This window comes from Tubulanus polymorphus, chromosome 6, assembly GCF_964204645.1.
Source record: "Tubulanus polymorphus chromosome 6, tnTubPoly1.2, whole genome shotgun sequence".
Classification (NCBI taxonomy): Eukaryota; Metazoa; Nemertea; class Palaeonemertea; order Tubulaniformes; family Tubulanidae; genus Tubulanus; species Tubulanus polymorphus.
The window spans coordinates 7,447,172-7,473,307 of record NC_134030.1 but is presented as its reverse complement, the minus strand read 5'-3'; the positions used below and the strand labels follow the sequence as shown (position 1 = coordinate 7,473,307).

Sequence of the window (26,136 nt, the reverse complement as noted above, 5' to 3'; positions counted from 1 at the left end):
TCGAAGCGTAAGAAGTCTGCACATCTTTAAGCCATAGTGTAGAACATAATCTCTATATCGAGGAAATCGTTTTTGATTCCAGCGTTCACAACTTAGTCTTCCATGTTCTATACTCGTTGCTCGATTTACACGAGTACTCCGGCCATCGAGTCTACTTTCAGCTTCATAGACGGCGCTACTGCAGCTGGAGGACGATAGTAGTTCCCATTCACTTCAGGATGTCGCCTTCCTGAAAAACGCGTAGAAAAAAAATCGCAAAATCTTAAATGAAGATATCTAGATGCAATCTGTACATGTAAAAGCGAGGGTTTATCATGAATTTTTTCGATTTACTTTTGAATATCAATCAATATCTAATTCCTCAACACTTTCGCTGCGGTCCTGTGAAAAAAATATCAATAGTTCAGAGTTCAGTGTTCTCCATACGCTGGAATTTTAAAGGGAGACTGTCTTATGACATTATGGCTGCCCAGAAGTAGCAAGGCTTTCGATCCCCCCCTGAAAAAAAATACAGAAAAATCAAGCTTAATTTTGATGAAAGGCGTGGCCTAGCCTCTAAAACCATAAGTGGAGAACACTGGAGTCTCAGCTAGAGATTTGAATACAGTCAAACTCACTTAAATCATCATAGCTGGGACCAACATTATATTGATGGTTTATCCAAATGACAAATTATGCTCACTTAATGAAATTGGAAATACAAATTTGGACATCAAGTCACTACTTATATGACGAGATGACTTAACTGAGTTTGAATGTTGATGTAGTGCCGAACATGTCGGCCGCAGCAAAGTGTTTAAACAACATGCACAAACAAATGAAATTTCTTCAAACTTTAAATGATTGATTTTGAATTGAAAAAAAAAAAACACTGGCTAATAATATGAAAAAGTCATTAGTCAGAACGAATTGTAAAAACAAACAGATAGTGGAAATGTTAGGAAAATTAAATGTAAAAATGACGATAATTTGAACTACCATGCACAAGGGCCATGCAATTCATTGGACGATGTTCGATTTTATCATTAAATAAACTGTAGAAATACTGTTATAGATCCTTCAATAAAAGATGGCGCCTACTAAATCCCCTACAGTATCACCAAATCACATGCTCTTTTGAGGGCCATGTTTTTTTGAAGAGGCTCCAACAGAAATTTGATGATACTGCCATGGACTTAGAAGACAGCCACCCATGTAGGTACGATGAATTCAAAGTGAGGGAAGGTTAGCGAGTTCACATCAAGCATATGTTCATTATTAGTGATTAGGTAATGAAAAGAAACATCCCGAGTTGAACTTTTCTAATGATAAACTATATATACCTTACATGAATAAGACGATAATAATGACACCGGTATGAACCGGAAATGAACAATGCGTATTATTGAAAATGTGACCGAGTTAAAAAGGCGTTTGGAAATTTTGCTGAATCGAAAAATCAGAACTACGTTAAGATACAAATATTTAGAAAGAGATATATATAAAAATACGACAACATTTTCATCATTCTGGATGAGAATATCAAAACAATGCAGATGAAATTGGAAAGAGCAGTCCGTGTGTGTACCACAACAACCACGTGACGGACAGACAATATTGGGTGATGTTAAATTTTGACGTTGCACACAAACAAATGTGACGATATCACGTACCGGGTACGCATGTGCGATTAGACTCACATTACAGTGTACAGATTCAATACGATAGGTGCATCTTAAGTGTCAGGTGTGTCCGGATAGATGGTCAACCTAAATTCTGAGTCATATCATTGAAAAATATCTTCACAGAAACTTAAAACCCTTTCGCTGCCTTATTTAGTTTTTTGCAAAATCAATCCTAGCATCTATCAACGTTTCGCATATGTATATTTTATACTTATTACTATTCCACCATGAAAATACATATCATCATTACATATGGTAGTAACAATAGACTGTAATATAGCAATCCTTGATAGAAGAGCACCCAAGCTAGTTTAAGAGTGAATACTAGTGATAGCTACAGTAATCTATTTCGGTCAGAAAGGAAGAAATACTAAAGGGTTTAAAGACTGAACGAGAGGTAAAAGACAGACAGCACCTGACACCTTCGAAGCTACTATGCTATAAAGATATGCACATGATTATATATGTATATATGTATAGTACTGTGACGTACAACGTAGGGATGTATCTATAGTCGTTACCCTGATCTCAAAGGTCAGCAGAGATATTCATTATGTCGACTGTATGTACCCGATGCAGGTTGTCGTGGTAACGTATTTGGCTGACTAGAAGATGACGATGAGCGGACAGGCGGAGGGGGAGGCGTTTTACCATTTCGCCCGGTCGTACTGTGACCATTCGGCTGCGTCTGAAATTTTATAAAATCGAACCATCTAAAAACTATCATAAATCTTCGTTGTTCTATGAACATTATCTTTTGTTAACTTTTGAATTTGCAGAAATATTGGGACCTATCTCATTTTTGGACTTTTAATTCTTCAGATAATTGTGATAAGGAGGCAATTCATCTTATAAAATCACTGGTACTTGTCCCTTTTTTCTAACTTTTTTTTTAGTTTCTAATTTAGATAGTAATTCATCTATAAAGTTAGATAAAACGCAAACAGATATCAAGAGCAAGTACAGCGTCATCCCACTCGACAGTTCAAAGCACATACCTTTTGTGGAACTCTGCCGTTATCGAGATGCTGTTGGAAGGTATTTCGCCGTAGCGTTTCTGAATATGCATCGTTGGAATATTTACCGTAACCACCAGGTTGCCGTGGTAATGACATAGTTTTATTGTTATAATTGTTACCTGAAATAGATGGAAATCTTTGACTCAATATGACAAAACTAACGCAGGAATCCATGTGGTGCCTGGATCCACCCCTTCAGCGTTACGACACCGTATTACCATTCTTCCACATCTAAATCATCCCGGACTCTATCCAAGGTATTCTTAATTGAAAATGAACTAACGAATGGACTATAAACACCGGATATTAGATATTATTTATTTCATCTCAGCACTTGTGATCGTTGCGAGTTCACACCACGATGGGGAACTCATGCTACACGTTTTGGTGAAAAATCTTTTGTCGGGATATGGATCTCTAAATATCGAACTTACCCTCTTTTGACCAACCATTATTAGAATTTCCTACTACATTGTCATCTATGTAGGTTTTTGTGCTCTTCTTGTTGATAAGTGACGCGTTCGGACTATCGGATGATACATCCGAACGAACGGGTGAATATGGACCAGATTTGTTCAATGGGTAAGTTTCATCCTGTTTGAAAAAAAGAGCAAAGGACAAGTGTTACACATGAATTCTGAAAAACACATGCTGCAGGTTCAAAGATTATTCTCATAACTCACCTCTCTATAACTTTTATATAAATCATCATTAAAATCATCTAAACTTTGATCGTAACTGCTATAAGTTTTACTGTCTTGAGGCTTCGTATTCGATATATAATTGACTGCTGGCGATGAATATAACTCTAACGTATTGACGTGGTTGTCTCCATCGAGCTCCGGTCCGCCTGCAGTTTAAGGAATTAATAACATGATATCAGTCACTATTCATTTGTGGAGCAGAACTCATAGGTTCATTTGCAGTCAACAACGTTTGAAATATTGAATTCTTAATTCATGATGAAATTAATCAAAACCAGTAGCAAGTAATCAGTTTGGAATAATACTATTTAGAATATAGTGAAATACATGCCTTGTATTAGAACCACTGCAAACATACGTTTGTTGAGATGGTGTCTCACTATAGATGGTTGTTTTTAGTCAAGTCTTTGAAGAGACTGACAAAAAGCTTTAATCGATATTTCTAAAATGTTGGCTGCTGATTTATTGATTTTGAAGTAGAAACTGTTCTGTGTTTTTTCTTTTCTAATCTTACTCAAACTATGATTGATGTGTTACTTAGTAATTTGTGATTATTCTATCAAAAAATTGATGTCCATATAGAAAATCAACAAATGCATACCGGTACATTGAATTATGTGAGAACCCTCTCTGAACAATATATTCAATAATATTAGTGAATATGCTCATACTTAAGCAATACATGCGCAACTGATGAATCATTTTCAATCCATATTGGTTAAAGAGAATAATCACAGCATGCATGATATAAGCCATAACTTTTCAGCTTTATATATTCACTTATTTCAATCCTCACAAACATCGCCAAAAACTCTTTACCTTCTCAATAGAATAGAAATCATCTGACTTTGCCTCAGTACATTAGTTTACACCTTTTTCTTACAAATACTCATGAAAGTTAAGTAATCAATTACAAGAGATTTCAGTGGTTTGATTGATTAGCCTATAGCAGCGAAATATAATCAAATATTACTTTTCGCTTGATTGATTTTCAGTAGACTGCATAAATTCCAAATAAGAAGTTTCTACCAAAACATAGATATAATATACTCAAAAGATTTTCATCTCGGCTCAAAATAGTCACTCTAGAGCAAGATAGTAGAAACTACTGAAAATATCTATCCCCTCCTTAACCAGTGCACAACATTCCATGCTCAACGTGCTAACCTTTCGGCGGTGCTTTCATTTCATTCTCGGCATTTTTATGAGCACTACCTTTCGCCATCAGGCGACGATTTCGGCGTCGTACGAGATACAATATCAGCAGAACGTTGAGTCCGAGTAGAACGAGCGCAACGGCGCAAATTACGAGAATGATTAACATCGGAACTTCATCGGCAGTCGACGTCAGTTGCTCATCCTTTGGAATTTCAGCTGTGTAAAAAAAGATCATGTTTTAAGACTTGAAAATTTACGAATATTACGGTGGCCAAAGCAAAAGCTGCGAAGTGATCGAACTGACTTACTCGAAGTTCTGGATTTAACTTGAGTGCTATAATCACTGCTACCTAAGTTATTGATAGCCTTCATAGATATGGAATATTCCGTTCCCAGCTTCAAATCTGTAAATGTCCAATTACTGATTTAAAGTCATGCACACAGGATTCAATTGCCTAAGAAAAATATATGCATATGTTGAAATGTTTCTGCGACAGGACCATTTTATTGAAATATGAGGAACGCGATATTAATCAAAAGGGAACACTTTTCCATAATTCTGTCTAATATTCAAATTCTACACGGTAAAAAAAATAGTGAAATCAGGTCAAGTTGGCAGCAACAGCTAAATGCACTCATCTTTTACTAGCTTACCAGTAATATGATATGTGAAGTCAGTAGGAGGATGGATATCACTGTATTTGTATCCAAGTTCCCCTTCCTGTAGATATCTGACACGGAATGTCTGCGCTAGACCGCCGTCGAAGCCCGGCACCCACTGTATAGTCAGACTGTTATATGTTGAATTCAGTACTTTTAAAAACATCGGTGGATCCGGACGACCTGAAAATGATAAGAAAAATCCACAAATACTACATTGAAACTTAACTTGGTTATAGAAAATTGAGAGCGAAAAAGTTCACAACTCACTCGTTCCATCAAACATAACAACTAATTTGTCTTCGCCCAGATCATTTTTCGCTATGCATTGATATTTTCCGTAATCTGCGCGGGTAATATTAGCGATTGTCAAAACTGATTTATAGTTGATCTTGTCCATTTGATCGCTCAAAATGCTGTAGCGGCCTTCGGTCTTCAAGACTTCATCGCCCTATGGTAAAAGAATCATTACTATGATGAGGACGCAAAACCCTTGTCGAGTAAAGCAGAGAAAGATCCACGCTATAAATGACTCTTACCTTTTTCCAGATGAAATCGATATTTGGGGCACCATTCGCAAGGCAAGGTATAACACCGGTGTGACTGCGCGCCGCGGCTGCTTTTGTAAATCGCTGTGCTTTATCCACTACTGGTGCATCTGAAACATAAGCATTAGTTGCAACTATCAATCAAAAAATTCACTGAATTCTTGTCAATATGATAGACTCCTTCTTGCTTGGTACCGGCAAACTTAGTAAACCACCAGTAAGTCAAGGAATTTGAATAAAACTTATTTGGAAGGACTTTCTAATTCTCTGATTCTCAACTTAGTGAAGTATTCAAAGTCTCCATTCTACTGTTGTAAGGCAGAACTGTACTTACATTTGACGATAAGTTCAGCTTCTTTGACGTGCGCTTTTCCGATGCCATTTGTAACTGTACACAGAAACTCTCCGCTGTCGGCTTTCGTAACCTTGGTCAGCTTCATAACAGACTTGCCTTCGTCAGATTGTATTACCGACATGCGGGATGTATCGAAACCCTCACGCGACCACGAAATCATCTTGTCATTTTTCGGATTTGCGTCAACGGCGCATTCGAAGATGGCATCAGCTCCAGAGTTTGCGTACACCGGGTTACTGATCGTCGAAATACGGGCCGCATCTGAAAGATTACAAGACCATTTCATTATGTGGCAAAGCATTTCAGTTGTGGCATCGTGGCAAGAATGCCATGGTAGAACCCCCTGCCCTAGTAGACTAGATATGCAGCTATCAGCACGGCAGCATTAGCCATTTGGAAATTGCATATGATTTAGTGCATGATTTTGAGGGAAGCATAAATATACAACGAAAATAAGATTAAACCCACTATAAACAAATATAGAATATTGAAGACAAAGTAAATGATGAGAATTAGAATCAAAAATCATAAGACAATGTTTTGGAACCTCTCTAAAAACCATTTTTCAGGTGTGAAATATATAATGGGAAATCTTATTGGATCCATGAATAGCTACAACCTCACACAACCAGGGTGGGACAGTCCCGATGCCATCTTGGGATAGTTTAAACCGTTGAGCCTGGTCTGATTAAGAAAAACACAGACTAGCATCGACATACTTACACTGAACGTCAATGGAGAACGTGAAATTTCCTTGACCTTCGTCGTTTTTAGCGATCAACACGTAAACTCCGGAATCTTCTCGTTTGACATTCGTCATATTCAACACGCCATCACTGACGGTAAAACGAATGCCGGTGTTGCGTTTACGACGCCGTTCTTCGTTCACCTGTGTCAACTCTTCGCCATCTTTGTACCACTTATACGACGTTACCGGAGGATTACTGTGCGCGGTCAAATTCAAAATGTACTGTTGACCTTCGGTGACTGTCACGGAAGGTGGTACATCATCCTTCCAACGTGGGGCATCTAGAAACAAGAAAACGCTTTATATCTATCAAGAGAATATTTCAATCAATATCATGTATGAATAAAAAATGCAGTTACAATCAAAAACAGGGTGGCTACTTTCATTTGACTCGCTTATCCCTGACTATTCCCTGGCATGTGTGCTACTCTTTTTGCTTGTCCTTATTTGTATTTTATATTACTAAGTTTTGTTATTCTCTAAGAAGTCATCAACATATAACGAATATTGCAACTACTATTATTGCATACTATAGCAATATGCCTGATACAGCTTATGAAACAAGGCATTATGGAAAGAAACAGACTTTCAGGTTGGTCGCATATAACTGAATACTACTCCGATGCATTCTGACAATGCATTTTCAGGGTGTCTAATAACTCTGGTATACTCACATCTGACTCGAATCAACAATCCCTCATGTGTCGACTGTTGCAGCAGACTGTTCGTGGCCTGGCACGAAACGATCGTGTTGTCATCTTTGGCCGTCGGACGAAAAATGAAAACGCTTCTCGCGCATTTTCCGCCGTGAATTCCCGGCAGCGTCGAGTTCTCTTGTCCGCCGACTCTTTTGCCGCCTGCTCGTTTCCACGTGATATCGGCCGGCGGGTTGCTGCTGGCGCTGTCGCATTGCAACTTCATACGACGTCCAGCACGCGGAATTCGCCCGTTCGACGGCTGCAATACTTTTATACTGAGGTTTTTCGGAGGAACTGCAAAACGTCGAAATTAATGGAAGCCCATTTCAATAAAGCAGCAGTTCACTCCGGTCGGTAGTAAGCGAACAAAAAGATGACCGATATTTTTTTCATATTTACTTACATCGTACTTTCAGTTTGATGGTAGTTGAAAGTGGATCGGTCGTAGCTTTGTTCGACGCATTGCAGCGATATTCCGCTTCGTTGTCGCTCTCTTGCGCAATAATTCGAAGTACGCTCGACGGAACATTACCATCGACTTTGTTTCTCACCGATTGCATCGGTTCATTACCTGGAAATGTGAATGAGCTGGATATAATAACGCGTATATGCACTTTCAGATAAGATGAAATGTAACTGAAGGTACCACTTTTGTGCGAGATTATAACATATGAACAAACTACAATATGTACTAAGACATCTTCTACGCACCTTTCCACCAGGTGAGTTCAGCTATTGGATTTCCACCCACTGACACACAGGTCATCTGGTGAATGTGGCCAGCAATGATTGGCTGCCCCGTGTAACCGGAAATCACAGGAGGTTGAGGTGGATCTGTAACGAATAAGAAATATAAATCACTGCTCAACACAAATCCATTTTATGGCGATACGATTAAACGTGTCGGTGTGCTACACTATCATCAATATTGGCCCAATTCAATTCGCAGTCAAATGAGTTAAGGTTTAAAATGGTGTAAAAATCTGGCCCTGGGTTCTAAAACGGATAGTCACTGAAGGAAAATTCCTTCTCACCAAAGACCCTAGGTTGACAAATCTTTGACACAACATCAAACTTACATAAAACGCTAAGAGTGACTGTATCGGCGACGGTTTGTCCGAGCGCGTGGTTGGTAGCCTGACACGTATATATAACGTTGTTCAGCGTATTCACAAGTTTAATCGTTATCTCCGAATGCGTCGTGAATCCGCCGTGAGGAGACGGCGTCTGGATCTGTTTGTCGTGCTGCAGTTGGCGGCCTTTCGCGAACCATGTGATCACGCTCGCCGGATTGCTGATAGCCGAATCGCATTTCAGTTTGATCATTTCTCCGGCTTTAGCATTCGTGTGACCAGTGATCTGAGTGATTGCTGGAGCAACTGAAATTAGGATACGAATTGCTACAAGATTTCTGTGTAAGATCTGTAAGTTATGTAGATTCAACACAAAATTTTTCAAAGCTATGTACATATCAATAAAGATTTGATCTTAATGATCTAGATCCGCAATATTACGGGATTCCAGACATAAATGATCCACATATTGAAACCTGGAGACTCCAATTATTCTCCAATTAATCTATGTCATCAGATTCAAAAAGTCCATGGACTTACACTGCACTGTGAGCTTAACTTGTGTTGTCATTGCAATCGGCGTTACAACATTTTTCACTTCACATGTATAAATAGCGTCATTGTCTTTCGGAGTCAAATCGACATGAAGCTCGTTGACGGATTTATCACTACCGCTGACGTACGAATAATCAATCTCTTTGCCGTTGCGGTACCAGATCACCGTTCCGAGCGGGTTCCCTCCTTTCGACGTACACAAAAGAATCAAAGTATCGCCGGTACGAAGAACGAAGCCTTCCTCATACCCGGTGATAACTGGAGGACCAGGTACATCTAAAAGTTAAACGAATGAAACACATAAATCCTTATTGCTCTTGAGCCATTTAAACAGACCATTAAAATGATGAATTTTAACTTATAATCGTAAGGTTTACTCAATCGACTAATAGTCGAAATAACCCAAAGTTGAAGTTTAAACGCCTCTATTCTAATGATCAAATCCAAACGTAAAATCTAAGCAATTATGAAACTCAATTTTGCTCAAGGTTGCTACATGTTAGTCGAGATATCAGATCTGCCCTGGAGAATAAGGGGGTCGATTTTGAATTTGTCATAATTAAAAATAGCATCCACATTATCATCGCATGAATTTTTGCCGAGCTATTCCAACACAGATGAGATACCAGATATGCCCTGGTGAATTGACGCTGGATTCGAGTTCATGAATTTTGCTGAGAAATAAAAATTACTCACGTAAAACGCTCAGCGTAACCATCGTTTGTAGAGGACGATCGAGAGCTGCATTTATCGCTCTACAAGCGTACGTTACACCGTTATCTTCTTTGTGTGGACGGATCGTCAGCACGCTACGCGCGTCTTGCCGCTTTCCGTCCTGATTCTCCTGAACGGAATATTTCACTTCCTCGGCGACCGGCACTCCGTTTCGCACCCACACGATCTCGGCGGCCGGTTTGCCGTTCTTCGCCTCGCAAACTAAATCGAGCACTCGTTGAACCGGCGGAACTTCGATCACCGAGCCGTTTTTCTGACCGCTAATAACAGGCGGCGACGGTGGGACTAAAAAGAAAACAAAAACAAAAACATTAAAAAGGTTTCTTACAGTGTAACAGGAGGGTTTCACTTGTCGCATGCGAGGATCCTCCAGGCTTGCTAGTAGTTAGTCAGTCTTCCATACTTCAATAGCTTTAAGCTGTCAGTGCCGACCAATTCTTACTTATTTTCTTATTTTCTAAGAGAAAATTCTAGAAATTCTCACCCCAGTGCATGAACACCAGCGTGAGATGTATCGTTAGTTACTAATATTTCAAAATATTTGACAGGTGCTGCCATCTTTCAGTAGAGATGAATTGATAATCAGATGGCTACATCACTCAGCAGTGTACTAGCAAAGTCAATCGCTGATTAATACAAAGCGCTGCGGTGTAGACACACTGAAAGGATTACCTCATTCCAATGAAAATAGGTCTTACGTCGTAAAAAATCAGTTCATTCTCCGGAACTATCAACTTTAAACTGAATTTTTAAGGCATTCGAATCCATACAATATCACAGGACCCACCAAATAAACATTATATTCATTTTTCAACTCAGTGATTAATTGGTATAGTCATCATTACTAATCAGTTTATTCTAGAGAAAAGCTCATCTGAAACTGAAAGGCAGAAATTGAACACAGATGACTGAGTAACTAACCACCAGCGAACCTGGTCGATCCTCATTTGCCATAAGTGGAATACCCAATTGCAATGGTAGCATTGGAGGTTGCTCAATCATTGATCTAATACATCAGTTCTAAAACGACTGCTAGACATTTGCCATTATCATATCTCTGTTATCAATAACCCAAAAGCGAAAGATAGATAATGTTTAGTAAAGAAAAGCTTAGGGCATTTATCAGAGAATCATATTCAAAAAGAGTAGAGTTGAATAGCACTAATGCAGATAGATGACTTAGGGGGAAACAACTGCAGCGATAAATTCAATACAAACCTAGAACTGAGAGTTGAGCAAGCGCCATTAACGGTGGATTACCCTCTCCTGGCGACACCTGACATGAGAATACGGCATCGTCGCTGATTCCGATATTCGTAATTTCGAGGTTGTATTCTCCTGATGAAAAATCGCCGATGTATCTATACTGAGGATAGCCGGGTACACTCGGATTGTATCCTGAAATGAGATAAAAAAAGAAGCTGATTCAAATCAGGAAATCAGGACACTTGGAGACAATTTAGTTCAGGTCAAACTGGCCCGGACCAGACCAGAGTTAAATATCGCCCATGCTCAATTAGAGATCACGTAAATCACTCACTTGTCACAAAATGCAATCAAAATGATGTAGCAACAAGTGAGACGAGTCGCTCCGACAACCAGATGCATTCGCACGGAATAATCTCATACGATGTCTTCGGTCAAGCCAATATTTGGCCCACGCGTAATCTGGCATGGGCCAAACTTGGGCAGTGTCGAACCGGCACATTTGATTCCGGTGTGAATGGTTGGTGCATGCCTATTCTGGTGCGGGGCAATTATGGCGCCGGTGAAAAACACTTCTGCACTCACAGCCCAAGTGTTAGGTGCAACTATAGGACTACATGAATTTATACATTGACAAATATGTAAATCAAATAAAACCCAAGAAAAAAGACTTGCTTATGCTTTATGGTTTACAAAAAGGTGAACTCGCTATTTATGGATTTCTTCTTATTATTATTCCTGGGTAAAAAATTCATGACTGTTGCTAAAAGGCAACAATCTCAGAGGGTTTGATGCTGATGCATCAGTATGGCACCATTAAGATACATTAGTCAAATCTAATATGCATATAGCTATGTACATGTATAGAAGCAGGTATAACAAAACTAACGACATGGATCAAGGTCAGGGTCTGATTTCACCAATTAGATTACTTTTCAATTATAAATCAATGGGTCAAATTCCAACCTACAACTTTGGAACTCAAGACATACCTAAGACGAATCCATCCTTAGCCCATTGTACGTTTCCAGCGCGATTTTCAATATCACACCGCAGCACCGTGCTGCTGCCTTCTCGCACTTGTTGGTCGACCGGTTTCTTTCTGAACCTCTGTAATTGACCAAAAACTGTAAAACAAAAGAGGAAAAAAGATCGAAATTATTTTCATTGCGGAACAAACAGCTGATATCTCTCTCTCTCTCTCTCTATCTCTCTCTCTCTCTCTCTCTCTCTCTCTCTCTCTTTCTCGTGTGTGGTTATGGGTCATCGGTAGGAGGTCAGTGAAATCCCGGATATTTTCCAGCTGGTTTTATTTTCCCTTCACAGTTGACTTGCCTGAAAATTGAAACTATTTAAGTTAGCACCTGGTGCGGTTAGTAATTATTCGAGAGAGACTACTACGTTTAGTCATCTCTTTCCGCACCGGACTCCACACCTGGTGGGGCATATCAATCCCGCTTTGGGTGGATCCACTGAGAGTTCTATCAAAACTACTGTCGTAATATCTATCACTAATGGCATACACGAGGCATCATAGCGAGGCACCCTGGATCTTCGATCGAAATGAACTTGGCAAAAATACAACACGCGTAAGCTTGGAATAATCATTATTCCGAGGTATCAGTGAAATACTTTACCACTCCAACAGCATCCTTCAATATTCTATCTTATCAAAAATGTACTTAGAGCAGCTTAAATATTGTCTATTAGACCACCCTAGCAGGTAAACTACGAGCAAGTAGTTGCTTATCATTACAAGTGGTAATGGGAGGTGATATAATGTTTAGTCTATAGTATCAACATAGCAGTCAACAATTCAAACAGCTCTTTAAAGAGTATCAAACTACCACGTTTGAATCTAAAAAGGGGATCGCTGGGCAGGAAGGAAGGCATACTTTCCATCATGTGCAAAGACTTTCTGAAAATAAGTAAAATAGAATTGCAATATTGCAGAACACCTGTTGAAGGTAATAGTAACCAGATGTCTATAGCAGCACACAAGGGGGTTCCAGGTAAGAAGATCCAATAGCTGGGTATTGGGAAAGCGAAACTGGATTGCATTGGGGGTGGGGGATCAAGTTGACCTGCTGTAAATGTTTCCGACACCTGTTTGTGATAGTAACCAGATGTCGGGTGGTATGAGGGGGGTTAGAAATCAATGTTTACAGGCCCAGTTTGCAGCCTGGTTTAGAGCCAGGCAAATGCAACCGAAGAAACGGCTTCAACACCCAACAATAACAAAACGCAGGATTTTCACCAAACGCGCGGGTAGTTACTGGAGTTACTCCATAAATCCCTTCACTCGGCGTTCAAACAACGACTTGTTGATCTGCCAGAGTTGTAAATGACGGGTAATTTCCTGTGCTTAGTTAAGTACTGAGAGAGTTCCACTCGAACGGACCCTAAGATCCCTTACGCAAAGCTCCTACAGCTTTAACAGTAAGCTGCAACGGAGCTCGATTTTCTACGTAGCTGAATAACGCGTCGCCGCACGAGTCCTCGTTTTCCCTTTACGACGTATAGAATAGGTCGCTTACGTAGCGAGAATGATTATCTTCCTTTCCTCCGTTTGAAATATTCTCATCGCAATGACAGGGACAACGATTACAACATTTTTAACCATTAGTCTTTTCTCATCAGACATTTTCATCTACTCAGATACGACGTACATGCCTCATTGACCTGTTAATTGTGCATGAAATCTTACCTTTCCCCGGGCTACCATTCTCAACGGAAATACTTAGGTTTATGAAAGTATATTTTCATCTTATTTCCGACTGATCATATTAGCCATAGGGAAGGTATGCCTACGTACCATAGCTCAATGAGAAATACTACGTACAGACTAGTGCCAAAGAAAAATCTGAATATTTGGAAAATTTAGCCGCTTCTAGATCTAAGCATTCAGGGACCTCCAAAAACATTGTTGCTGTACACATTACACATTAGTCTACCATCTCTCTTTTTGCCACGCATGGTTTGACTGGATTGAATCTATCAGGGTTTGAGTTGTACAGCATCTTATCCAACTTCGACGTGGAGTGTCTTTTTCAACTCCCGGGGCAAAGGGAGAATTTTTTGCATCGAAAATTTGTTGAATTTTTCCTCAAATTCCGCTCGCCGCGTTATTCCACGAGGAATTCCGCGATGATATCAGCATAGAAAAACCAACTAAACCTCAATGATGACGTTGGTATCAGCGAATAAATCAACGTATCGTATCGTATCGGTATCGCGATATCGCCTGAGCTGGGGAAATCGTCTGAACGGCCAGCGAAGCGTTACTACCGCTCGCTGAACATAGTACAAGACACCTAAAAAAACTACCGAAAGAAATCACGAATCGAAACAACGAATAAAAAATATGCGGGAAATCAACATCGTTGATGGTGATGAAGTAAACCGTGCAATGAGAGCAGCGGGTTTGCTGTTTACTAACAGAACTCTTGAGACCACCGTACGAGTTGCGAGTTGCGCGCTGCATGAGAAACTACTCGGCGTTCTGCAGTGAAAATGTGATAAAATTCACACCTGATCGATGAGTTTAGATATAAAGGGTCTAGTGTATATTACCCCTCCGGGCAACGGATGAGAGTAGAACACCTGTTTTATAGATTGATATACGTAGATAGTTATGGACGGGGGATTCTCGAAAAATCCATTTCGAAGCTCCCACCAGTCATCTTCTGAGCCGAGCCGCAGCGCGGAACATCCTGCGTTATACGCTGCAGATGAAATCATTCATTTCCCCTGAAGAAATCTAATTTAAAATTCGTGCTAAGGCTTCTCCAATTATTATCTTTATTTAACCTGACCATTTATGGGCGGATCCAGCGCAATGCCCAGACAGTATCCGACCATCTTGTCAAGCATACCGGAGCAGAAAGCGTATCAAATGATGTAAATATGATTGAAGACCATTGATAACACTTTATATCGAGAATCCCACAATAAAGACAAGAAAATGGTTAAGTCCGAAAATGTTTCCTTGAGCTGGTAGTTTATTCAGTATTCCTGACGATTACTAGTACAAATTTAGTACATATTAGTCGAAACGTTGAATAAACTACAGTTGTTTTCTTGTCTTTATTATGGTATTCTTATTATATCAATATGAAAGAAGCATTTGTTCGAGGCCTCCCTACATTCACAAATCGAAAAAAAAAGTTCTTCAATTTTCACATTTCTGCACTGAAGTTTGACCCAAAGATATCTAAACCACTCCTACGCACTCGCGCTTCTGTCAAACACCGAAGCTGGATATTGACTTTTCAATGGGATCCTCGACAAATGTCGAAGTCAATTATTCAACTATCTCGTAGACAATGCAGTTCGCAGTTTCTACGAATCTAAAATTTCCGCGGCAGCGCGAGCGTAAGTAGTCTCGACGAAACGACGTATATCGAATATCGCGGGCGAAAAGGGAGAAATCACTCTGATTAAGTGGATTCAAGTTTTATCGAACATTTCACCAGTTTTATTCATATGCCGATAAATTCCGCCGACCGAAAAAGTGGGCTATCGATTTAAAATGGCGGCGTCGGCGACGTTGAAATTCTCCGGTGCAGTCGCCGTCATCGTCGTCATGTTTTTCGCATTCTACGAAATCGAACGGATTCGGAAAATAGTTTGTTTTTGTCGATGAAAACAGTTGGAACCGATGCCGCACGTGCACGTGTGCGCCCCATCGAATTTCCCGAAGCGGTTTCGTTTTACGTGAACAAAATACATGGGACTAATAACGCACACTCGCGATTCTTTTTTACCCGATACGAGTCGAATTTCATCGAAATGCGGTTAACGAAAGTCGTGCACGCTTCACCGGCGAATCGATATGAGACTGGGTTTTATAGCGGGAAAACTGAAAACACCGGTAAAAACGGCATCGATTTTATTTCTAACAAAACGGGAAGATATACATGATACATAAATCTACGAATCCAACCACACCTGTTTTTATTCAGATTTTCAGATATATAGAATAACTTTCGCAATCACACAAATGTCTTTGACCCGAGTCAACCATCCAACACTGGTGCAAAATGGGTCCGTGTCTGATCGATGCTTGCAACGGGCCAAATTTGGCCCGACCAAAAACTTCAGACCAGACTCGACAGAATTCTAGCATGGGTCAAATCAATCCTTGCGAATGCTCACCGGTTTTCGAAGCGACTCACCTCGTTTGCCAGTATCATTTTGAAAATATTTTAGCGTGAACACTCTGTAGGCATGGGTTGGGGTACATTGCAGCTTGCTACCTATGACGAGGTTGCTTGGCAGTATTTTGATGTTCAGGGTCAATGGTACAAATTTCGATGTTTTGGTATGGATTTCCAGCGAATGAAAGAAACCACAGGATTATTACAAATAAACTCCACTTAAAAACCAACAAAGCTCATCTTTTGAAAAGATATTTTGTGCGCTTTTCATCGTGAATGATAATGACATGGGCAAGTAACCCCCTGCTTGCATCCTCTGGCCTTGGAAAAACAAATTATTGCAGCAACAATGATTAATTCTACTTCAATGGTGATAAGTTTGATGAACGAATATCTCATGGCGATTATGGTCAAATTTGTAGGTAATTGACATCCAGTTAACGAAATACTATTCCCTCAGGGGCTCCATTTATCAAATCTAAATTTTTAGGTATCATTGCATTCCGATCCCTGGAGTGGCCGGTTTGATATTGTAAATGTACCATTTTCGCTTGAGACAAGAAATATGGTCGCAATTCCCAATGACAAATTTTAGTCAGTAATTGGCACTTAAATGGCTATAAATAATGAAATGAGACTTACGTTTGAGTATCCACCCCTTGGGTACTCGATCATAACTGTAAAGGTTGTGAATGTCTCCAATGTACACTACGGATACACAAAATCCTGACTACAGTCCAAAGCTAGGACACACAAATAGCTAGGAACAAGATAAACATGCAGCCAGTCTTAAATTTTAAGTCCATTATAGGGCCTAGCAGTCATTCACACGGAGACTATTTGGCCCGCATCAGGCCCCAGTCAAATTTGGTCCCTGCCTAATTAGAGAGTGTGGTCACATGATACCAAACAATGCTGTAACAAAGCAAAGTGAATCACTTCCAGAACCAGGTCAAATTCAGACGCAATTATTTGACTGGCCTGTGAAACCATGGACGTATAAACTAGATTTATACGTCCATGGTGAAACCAAGCTTACATCGCTTGAAAGTTCATAAGGCCTGTAAGAAAGGAATCCGTTGTCATCAGCGCAATTTGCAACTAGAGCCGATTCGATAATGCATTAGAAGCTAAACCAAAAAAAAAAAACCAACGATAGTCTAAATCAATTTTCTCTCCACTAATATGGCGTGGTAGTAATTTATCCGATTGCCAACGTTATTTACAGGTAAATGCCAGCATCAGCAGCACCACAGTGTCATTCAAAAGGGAGCGCTGCTACATGAAAACCCGTTTTGTATAGGCCCTATATGCACATATATATATATATTTACCCATTTCAAAAATCACATTACAAAGCATCAGATGCATCAAAAATGCGTTCATATATCTAGTGTAGTCTTTTTAGAAAATCTAATCAACTGGTGATATCGAAGTTGGGTTCTACTATACTGTCGGCCACAAGTAACAATTTTTAGGGAATGTCTGTATCATCGGTTGTTGAACCATGAAAATCTTTTCCCTTTAACGCAACAGCCGACCAAAGCGAATTATTTTTTCATGGATCATTGTATTAAATAGTTTGGGTAAGACGGACACGAAGTTGTCAACGAAAAAATACTGTGTCACCCACGAAACTGTGGACATTTGTTACATTAAAGGGCGAATTCTGCCATTGAGTTAACTAGACTATACAAAAAAAAAGCTTTTACCACACGACACAAGAACTAGAGAATTTCTCTGCGAGAAAGAGAGGGAGGGAGAGAGGGAGAGAGGGAGAGGGTGAAGGAGAGGGAGAGGGAGAGGGGAGAGGGTACAGTATGTCACGCTTGTCAATACCGATACATAACCGGCATCAAATAACATTAAACGACATTGTCTCAGCTACGATGTCTTCTGAGCGTAATGCTAGTAAATCAGATCAGCAATTTCGGGTGCGCGCGAGCGTACGTACCCGGTAAAGATCGATGCTAACTTATTTACCGTTTCATTCTTGTCTTTCTACAACTTGTTGAATGTCAATCTAATAGGACCTCGAAGCGCTATGTTATCAATATCAATTTCTTAGCGAGTATGAGTAACGAAAAAAGATCGTAACCGATTTCAATTTTTCATCGATTTTATCTAATTGAAATATCGACGCGCAGAAAATGGAGTATCAATTAGCAGAACCCGTGGATCCGGCTCGCCACAAATGAAATTCTCGCTTGGTACAACAGTGTTGCTGGTTACGCCCAATAACTGATAGCCCTATTGATATTAAAGATTCTAGTATCATATCAGGGCATTGTAATTCGAACAAGATGTGAACACTTGAGTGAAGTGCTTGGTCAAGTGCTAAGTCACAGTCGGCCATCTTGGATGACATTATGACCTAGTTTGGACATGGAAAACTTGTTGAGTTGATGACCAAAATGTATAATTTCAGAAACCAAGATGGTAACATATCGTTCATCGTGGATCCGATTACCACAAATATGGAACTCCTCCAGGATTATATGGTCATACACAATGTCCAAATTTGAAAAAGACGGTTCGTCAGAAATCGTGGTATGTAGCGTTCACAGGAAAGACCACCACTACGACCCAGCGGTACAGCATGCTAAAAATCGAAATACAAAAGCCATAAAACATAAAGTTACATTCAATCAAATAGCTTCATTGAGATGAAATGTTTTTTCCACCGAAGGAGAGCCGCTTCGGCGGAGGCATTCACGGCGAATAAGAGTGATGATGAACTTTAGGAAGGATTAAGAGAAGTAGACACTGGCAGTTTTATTCAATATGATACCTAATACCGCGAAAACGTAACGAGCTGATTATAGGGGGGTTATTTTGCCTGCATCTGGCAGTCAATCTATGCTCAACTGACAGAAACATGTTCGCTCACACCTTCGAGCAGGAATACTTCACAGGCCATTTATTGCGGTAATCCTCGGATAAAGAACAAGCTCAAAGGAATCCCAATCAGTGTTCTCTCGTTTTTTTTCAGCGCCCTGAAGAAACTCCTCTTGCCGAATAGACGTAGGTGTTGTAAGTAATGGCTGCGGCGTTTTAGAGATGCGTTTCGCAAAAAAATGAATGACCACTTAGATGATTTTCTGTGAAGAAACGCCGTTAATTTGAGCAAAAAACCCCACAACAATCGCTCTATTATTAACATAGCCTAAGTAAGCCGATAATATTGGCCACTGAGGTGAATTTGAGAAAAACAGAAAAGGATACAGTCCGATTTAAGTAATTCATAAACTGGTGTATACTTCACCATATCATCAATGTCAATTATGTTATGGTTAAAATAGAACCCAATCATGTGTAAGTAGATGGTTTTGGTTTCTGGGTATATACACATCTTACTCAGCCCAGATACGATAACATTTTTAGGTGCAAAAAGATGAAATCATAACTTGGCATTGATCAAAACAGAAAACATGAAAATGCGTATTCCTTTTTGCCACTAGATTTAGAGATTATGAGCGAGTTCTTTTTTGGGGGGCATTCAGGCACGATTCCGGCCCTCAGGTGTAAAAGGGTAATAAGAGCTTTAGTGATGAGATTATCTAACCGAGGCAGTGGACTTGATTTGGTGTTCATCAGTGGTGGTCCGCGCTGCATAGTAAACAATCTTACTTAGTTACTAAAACAACAACGAACCCCGGTTTATTCTCGACATTCTCATCATTCTCCGTCTATCATTCGTTCATTTGTCTTAAAAATAACTCGGTTTTTCAGAGTTTTCGCGTATAATTTTTTCCTCACACATATCCGACTGAACCTATCGACGTCGGGTCATGTAACTACAGGATTCTTGAAGTGTTTGCTGTATAAAATTCAAAAAAAATCTTTCATACTCGATTAACGCTACCAGGAATTCTCATAAACCGTTATCAAATATAAGTCCACTAAAGAAGTTATAAAGAAATGTTTCACCCATGGCCACTTTATCGATGCATTTTCCAGATGAAGGCAAGCTGTACCACTCGTCTAGAATTCCTTCAGAAGGACCTCGCTACCACCAGATGGCATGCATAACAGTTTGACATATGCTGTGAATAACAATATCCTTGCTAGATTTGTAAATGTTGGCCTCGAGTTATTCGAAAATTACTTGACGTATCTGTTATCTCCATTATTATTCTATTCTATGTGTATTTTTGCTTTCTGGTTTTTAAGTTTTGTAAATTATAAATTTCTATTGTTTAAATGCTTGTAACCTTCTTGCTAATGTTTGGTTAGAGAGAAAATAAACTATTCTACTATTGAAACTTAGTCAATATCAAGTCAATTTTTCAATTAACTTTCATAGAATTTCAGCCTCCCACATGAAATGATTTACCAGCAATTTGGATCGATGTTTTAGGTTCATCCTCGGGTTTTTCATTCATCATTTGAAATCGTAGAGAGAAGGAAATCAGCAATGGCACTACCCAGTAATAATGATGAACTATCAATCACTAAACATATAGAATTTATATGAATTTATATGAAGCTTTCTTTGATCGTAACTTTTCAATTGATTTCTACTTAGTTTTCAAACTATATCGCTGGAGTGTGCATATAACTTTTCACAAATAGATGTTTGAAGTGTTATCGATTTGAAACGCGAATCCTGATATTCGATGTTGCTCTCTTTCCCCCATCCCCCCTGTGTTGACGTGAAATGCAACGCTTAATGAATAAGAATAAATAATTGGAGAGCTGCGCGCGGATAACTTTTGAAAATGACTCCGCGTAGGAATTATCTTACAGTCCCTCGCTCAGTTCTTTGTACCTACACTTTTACCAAGCTAATAATAATGCAGGTATCAATCCGCGGCCTGGAAATACCACTTTCAGACGGTTAGACGGATGGTGTCTTGGCGATCAACACTTTTTGAACGTGTGCTGATTTTCTAAGAACGCCCGGAATAAAAAATACCCGATCCTCTTGATGTATTTTTGCGGTTCTTTGTAATCCATTTGTTAGTTCATTTTTTCGATCAAAAACATCTTTGGTCCTGAAGACAGGTGAACCCTGGACAACGAAACAAATTCTAAGAATGGTCAGTGGTGGATGAAATATCGAATGATTGGTGGTGGGTGGAATCCTCAGCTTGAAACCCTACATAAGGTTCAATCAGCTTTTTTTTAGGAAATTTTCACGTTTTTAAATTTAACCCACAAATATAGCGCCTTGAAAGTTGAAATTGGGTGTAGGCGTGCGAAACGCCTTCCGGCATTCGGCGCATATAGATTTTATGTTGTTTATGACGTATCGCCCGGATCAATATTACATAACATCAACAACTTATAAAACTGCGATAAACATAAGCTATGTTTATCCCGTCTTCCCGCATCGCAATTTGAAACGGAAGAGGATAATCTACGGTTGTTATTGTAACCTCAATCATATTTCATATTAAAAAGAATTTGAGAAAAAGAGTTATGAAAACTTGCAACAACAATAAACCACAGTAAATCATATCGAAGGTGAAAAAATGACTCGCTCAATGCGTCTAAGCAACGCGGGCTCGATGCTTCCTGAATTCTTCTTTTTTGCGAATCAGGCGTCTTGAACCGTCGTAGATAAGGCCTGTTATGCGGTTCCACCAAGACTGGCACCAGAAACCGACAAAATAACACAACTCAACTGATATATCTACATTGACACCGGGGTTCAAAGATAGGGAAGTTATACGTAGAATGCGCTGCCACTAGATATCAATGGGAACATTGTTGAGGAAATGAAGTTGCTAATAGACCCGATCGCGATAATAATGATAACCCCGGTGGTACTGGTGGTGACTTCATCGCTCAGTAATGCACTCGCTTAGATTAACGGAAACAATAGAAATCTAATTCCCTTTCAAATGGATCCGGTTCCAATAGGCCTATATTACAGTCGTGAAAGTATCCACCTGGACTTCAACATATCGATGGACATTAATCATGTTTGTAATAAGAGGTCAGAATGGGTTAACTATTTAGAAGATTTGTGGCTAGGTAAGCTAACCAAAGTGATATAAGCAGTGTTCACACTATCACTAGTTAGTCCATTGTAATTTGGCCCGTACCTGGAATGACCAATTTCGAATGGACCCGATCAATGTTGTGCGGTTATCACTGGACCAGCTAGACATTCAAACCGTGTTTGACTGGCAATCAAAGCAAAGTCAGAGAAATGGACCATCCTAAAACATAGAACAGACCTGGATCGGTCTAGATTGGTTTGTTATAAAATGAAATGGACCGTTTAGAACTGACTTTTCACTAGTGCGAACGCCTTCAACCCATCGAAATCCGTCTTGAGTCCATTAGGTTTGAATCCCTACACGAACGCTTTGCCTTGGTTTTAATCCTCGGAGATCATGAATGAAAAACAAAAGGCAAAAACGAAGCCTGGAGTCAATAACGCGAAAATAAACATCAGTCTGTTTTTCTAGTCATTCACATTAATATTTATCCAAACTGATGATGTCAGGTAACTAACTATTCTACGTTAGTGATATTTCTTTGTTTCATTTCTTATTTCTTCACCTGGCTGCTATAAATCTGGTCGACCGACCCGCGAACAAAGAACGAAATTTAATACATATTGAAAGCGTCGATCATTCAATATTCTGGCCAATTAACGATAGACAAATATTTTCAAAATATTATCGAAGAAATCAAATTTCCCATCATTTTTTTTTGTTACAAGTATAAGCTTACATCCGTATAACTTTTACTCATTGACTGCGCCGTATTATGCCTGCGTACCAGTTGTGCAATTTAGCGTAAGTTAAAAATTTTACTTCTCCACCCAGCTGTTGGTTCGGTAATTGCCGGCAGCTACGTTATGCAGTTGGAAAAAACACATCCGTAAAATAACAAATTACGTACTATCGGCATTCATAAAATCAGCATCTCGTTAACTATTCTATGTTGACTGAGAATACAAATTTCTCATATTCGAGCTACGCTTATATTATTTTTATTAGACTGGAACAAAAAGGGAAATTCATCAAGCGTTGTTGAGCCAGGGATCATGACTATAGTCCATGACTGTTCAGCCCAGTCTGTTTAAAGCTTAATTAACGTTTTTCTCTGGCATAGTTATTATATATGATAGAAGGTTGTTCGATTGATATCTCAAATTGAACCTTCAAATAACTTCTTCAGCGCTGCCAATATTGGAAATACATAGATAATAATGTTTTATACAAATGCTGATGTACTATCTAAAGAGATGGAAAACCAGATTCCTGAAGCACGAAACATTCAGTGTTCTGCATATGCTGCAAGTTTAAAGGGGCTGCATTCATTGTTAAGTGTATGACGTCTTTGCTGCTGACATAGCAAGGCTATCGATCCCCCAAAAAAAAACGAAAATCAAGCTTAATGTTGGTGTAATCTTCTATTCGTCAAAGTAGCTCAATACATTTCAAGGCAATTATCAGCGTTATTAGAGTATTGATATCCACTCCAATAGAGGCAGACAAGAGGTGGCTGATTTTCAGTGGTGGAGGTAAAAATGAAAGGGGTGGCCACCCCTCTAAAACCTGTTGTGGAGAACACTGAAGGCATAGAAACTACTACTACTTTCAAATATTTCATTGCTCACAAATTGAGATTCACCATTCATGATAAAAACTTCATACTAAAGACCTGTCTATTCCATTGCCTGAGTGTAATTACACACCAATTAGAGTATCAATTATAGTAGTAATTAACGGTAAATTGCGTGAATTATTTACAACCTGAGGTTGAATGGGGACAGAATATAAACCTGAGCTTCATTCAACTTTTTAAACCTTTTCATTCAACTTTTTCTAAAGCGACTATAGTAACACAACCAATAAATAGGCTAAACTATATTTTACACCTTCACGGCATCCTTTAGTGGAAGTAAGAGAGATTTGAGCCTTAACAGATTTGTAAAATATACCATTCACTAAATTCATCAACAGTTTTGTTAATATTCTCTTGAGCTTCAATTTGGACTCATCTTGAAGAAACCGTTTCGACAGGCGTTATTGCGCTTGGCAAGATTCTTACGACCATTCAAAAACAAACAACATCCAAGGTTACGATCGTAAATAAAATTTAGAAAATCTTACATACCTATACTGAGAATTCCGAGATTGATCACGACAATCACCAGCCGACGAGACATTGACATGTACATTGTTACCACAGCGACGGGCAACAATCAACGCACATTCCCACGTGTAACCAAAGGCAACAGGCTGCTACAATGCGATAAGTTGACTGATCGATGACGGTGGTGACGACGGCAGCGTCTACGGAGACACGTTCAAACGCGAATCGAAATAAACAACAGTTCGAGCGGGTAGCAACTTCTCAGACAACAATCACTGCTCCGAGCGCAAGACACTGATCGTCATCACACATCGACCACGACAACACTGGGTCTAATGTTTATAAGATTCCCGTTTAATCCTCGACGTAAACAATTAATCGTGACTTTTGACGACGGCAACGGACTGCGATCTGTTCTCTTCTCTTCGTATTCTGTTATATTCGAACAGTTAGAATCTACGCATATTTACATGAATCTAAGGCGTCGGGAGGCGCAGTAAATCTATAAATCCATTTATATAGGCCTATAGCGTAGTAGAATTTCGTGAAAAGTTTGAGCTCCTACACATTTACACATATACACAAACACGCCGTATTATGTTACTTTACTATGTTTTAGTAGTTGTTATGATCGGTTTATTCCATTGCTTTTCAATTGTTTTTCTCCCCCTTTCTCCGTATCGAATGCGCATATAATTACAGACCAATCGCTTCACTGCATTAGAAGTGTCGTTTGAACCCTGAAGATAAACGCGACGACAATGATTAGTTAAACAGATATATCGATTTTCGATAACAATTCATAAGAAAAAGTAAGCGAAGTTTCAGACATAGCATCAACTGAACTCAAGACATCGTAACCCGTATATATATGCACCTTTGGGATATGAATTTCTACTTCCCTTCGCATTGGGAAAAAATTCCAAGTAAAAAGAAGTAAACATTTTTGAAACAATCATCCAAAAAGTTGTGAATAAACTCGAAAAACTTCATTAATGTTTTCTACAATCCTCTTACGCGCTATTTGAATCTTATAAGAATATCAAGCCCTCACTTTGTTAAATGCTTACCGTCAAAGACAACAGATTTGAAAGAAACTAAATCGAAGTCTCTAAGTTCCCGCTAGGAGATGTGTATCCTTACTCGACGGCGTCTATAACTAAAATGCTACTAGACTCTCATCCATTCATGCTCTCGCTGGCGTGATATTTCCAACTAACATTTATTTCTACCAACTAAGGATACATGTGATATACCCGTGGGTGGAATCAAGAACTCCACAGCGTCAGCTATAATTCTAACGCGGCGGCATCGCGCCTACTCCAATGTGTGACACACCCTTGCCTAAAAGTACCTATCGGTCTATCCAATGAACACCCCCTCATAATGGCTGTATGAAACAATGTCTACAAGAACAACTAATTGGATTGATTCTCATACCAACTAACACAAGCGTGACGATGGGAACATCCATTGATAGGTCTATTTGAATATTGCAGAAAATACATATCTTATAAGATTGCAAATAGTTATAACTAAAAAATTTTAGTGTGTCCCTTTCAAACCCACCGCAACTGCCAGGAACAAATAGGAGGCTAAGAAGTCAAAATTGGAAATTGGGGTACAATATATAGGTCGAATTTATAGGATCTTAAAACTAAATTGAAGGATATAATAGGAAATTTTAGTTCCAATACGGCTTGTCTTTACCAAATGTCCATGAAAGTCTTTATAGACTACGGAGTGGGCAGACTATTCAAAACCACAGCTATTCTCTCTAAGCATCTCTTATT

General features: G+C 39.3%; 1 protein-coding gene across 1 annotated transcript; it reads right to left on the bottom strand.

The window, feature by feature from the left end:
- Positions 1-24,424, bottom strand: LOC141907311 (nephrin-like). The gene is made up of 21 exons (XM_074796918.1): positions 24,365-24,424; positions 12,116-12,250; positions 11,136-11,315; positions 9,879-10,202; positions 9,168-9,458; positions 8,634-8,933; positions 8,266-8,388; positions 7,958-8,125; positions 7,531-7,848; positions 6,832-7,137; positions 6,088-6,369; positions 5,745-5,863; positions 5,476-5,656; positions 5,200-5,388; positions 4,854-4,949; positions 4,600-4,761; positions 3,367-3,533; positions 3,118-3,277; positions 2,663-2,802; positions 2,235-2,352; positions 1-229 (listed from the first exon to the last, which is right to left on the bottom strand). Exons 1-21 carry the CDS (start codon positions 24,414-24,416, stop codon positions 126-128), a joined length of 3,915 nt encoding a protein of 1,304 aa, XP_074653019.1. The 5' UTR covers positions 24,417-24,424; the 3' UTR covers positions 1-125.
- Positions 24,425-26,136: the final 1,712 nt, after the last annotated feature.

Excerpts from the sequence above, each read along its gene's own strand:
- LOC141907311 (XM_074796918.1), bottom strand. The coding sequence starts at position 24,416 with ATGTCTCGTCGGCTGGTGATTGTCGTGATCAATCTCGGAATTCTCAGT. Across the intron at positions 9,459-9,878 it reads GGTTACGCTGAGCGTTTTAC|ATGTACCTGGTCCTCCAGTT; the intron begins GTGAGTAATTTT and ends TTTAACTTTTAG. Across the intron at positions 2,803-3,117 it reads TAATGGTTGGTCAAAAGAGG|GTAACAATTATAACAATAAA; the intron begins GTAAGTTCGATA and ends CATCTATTTCAG.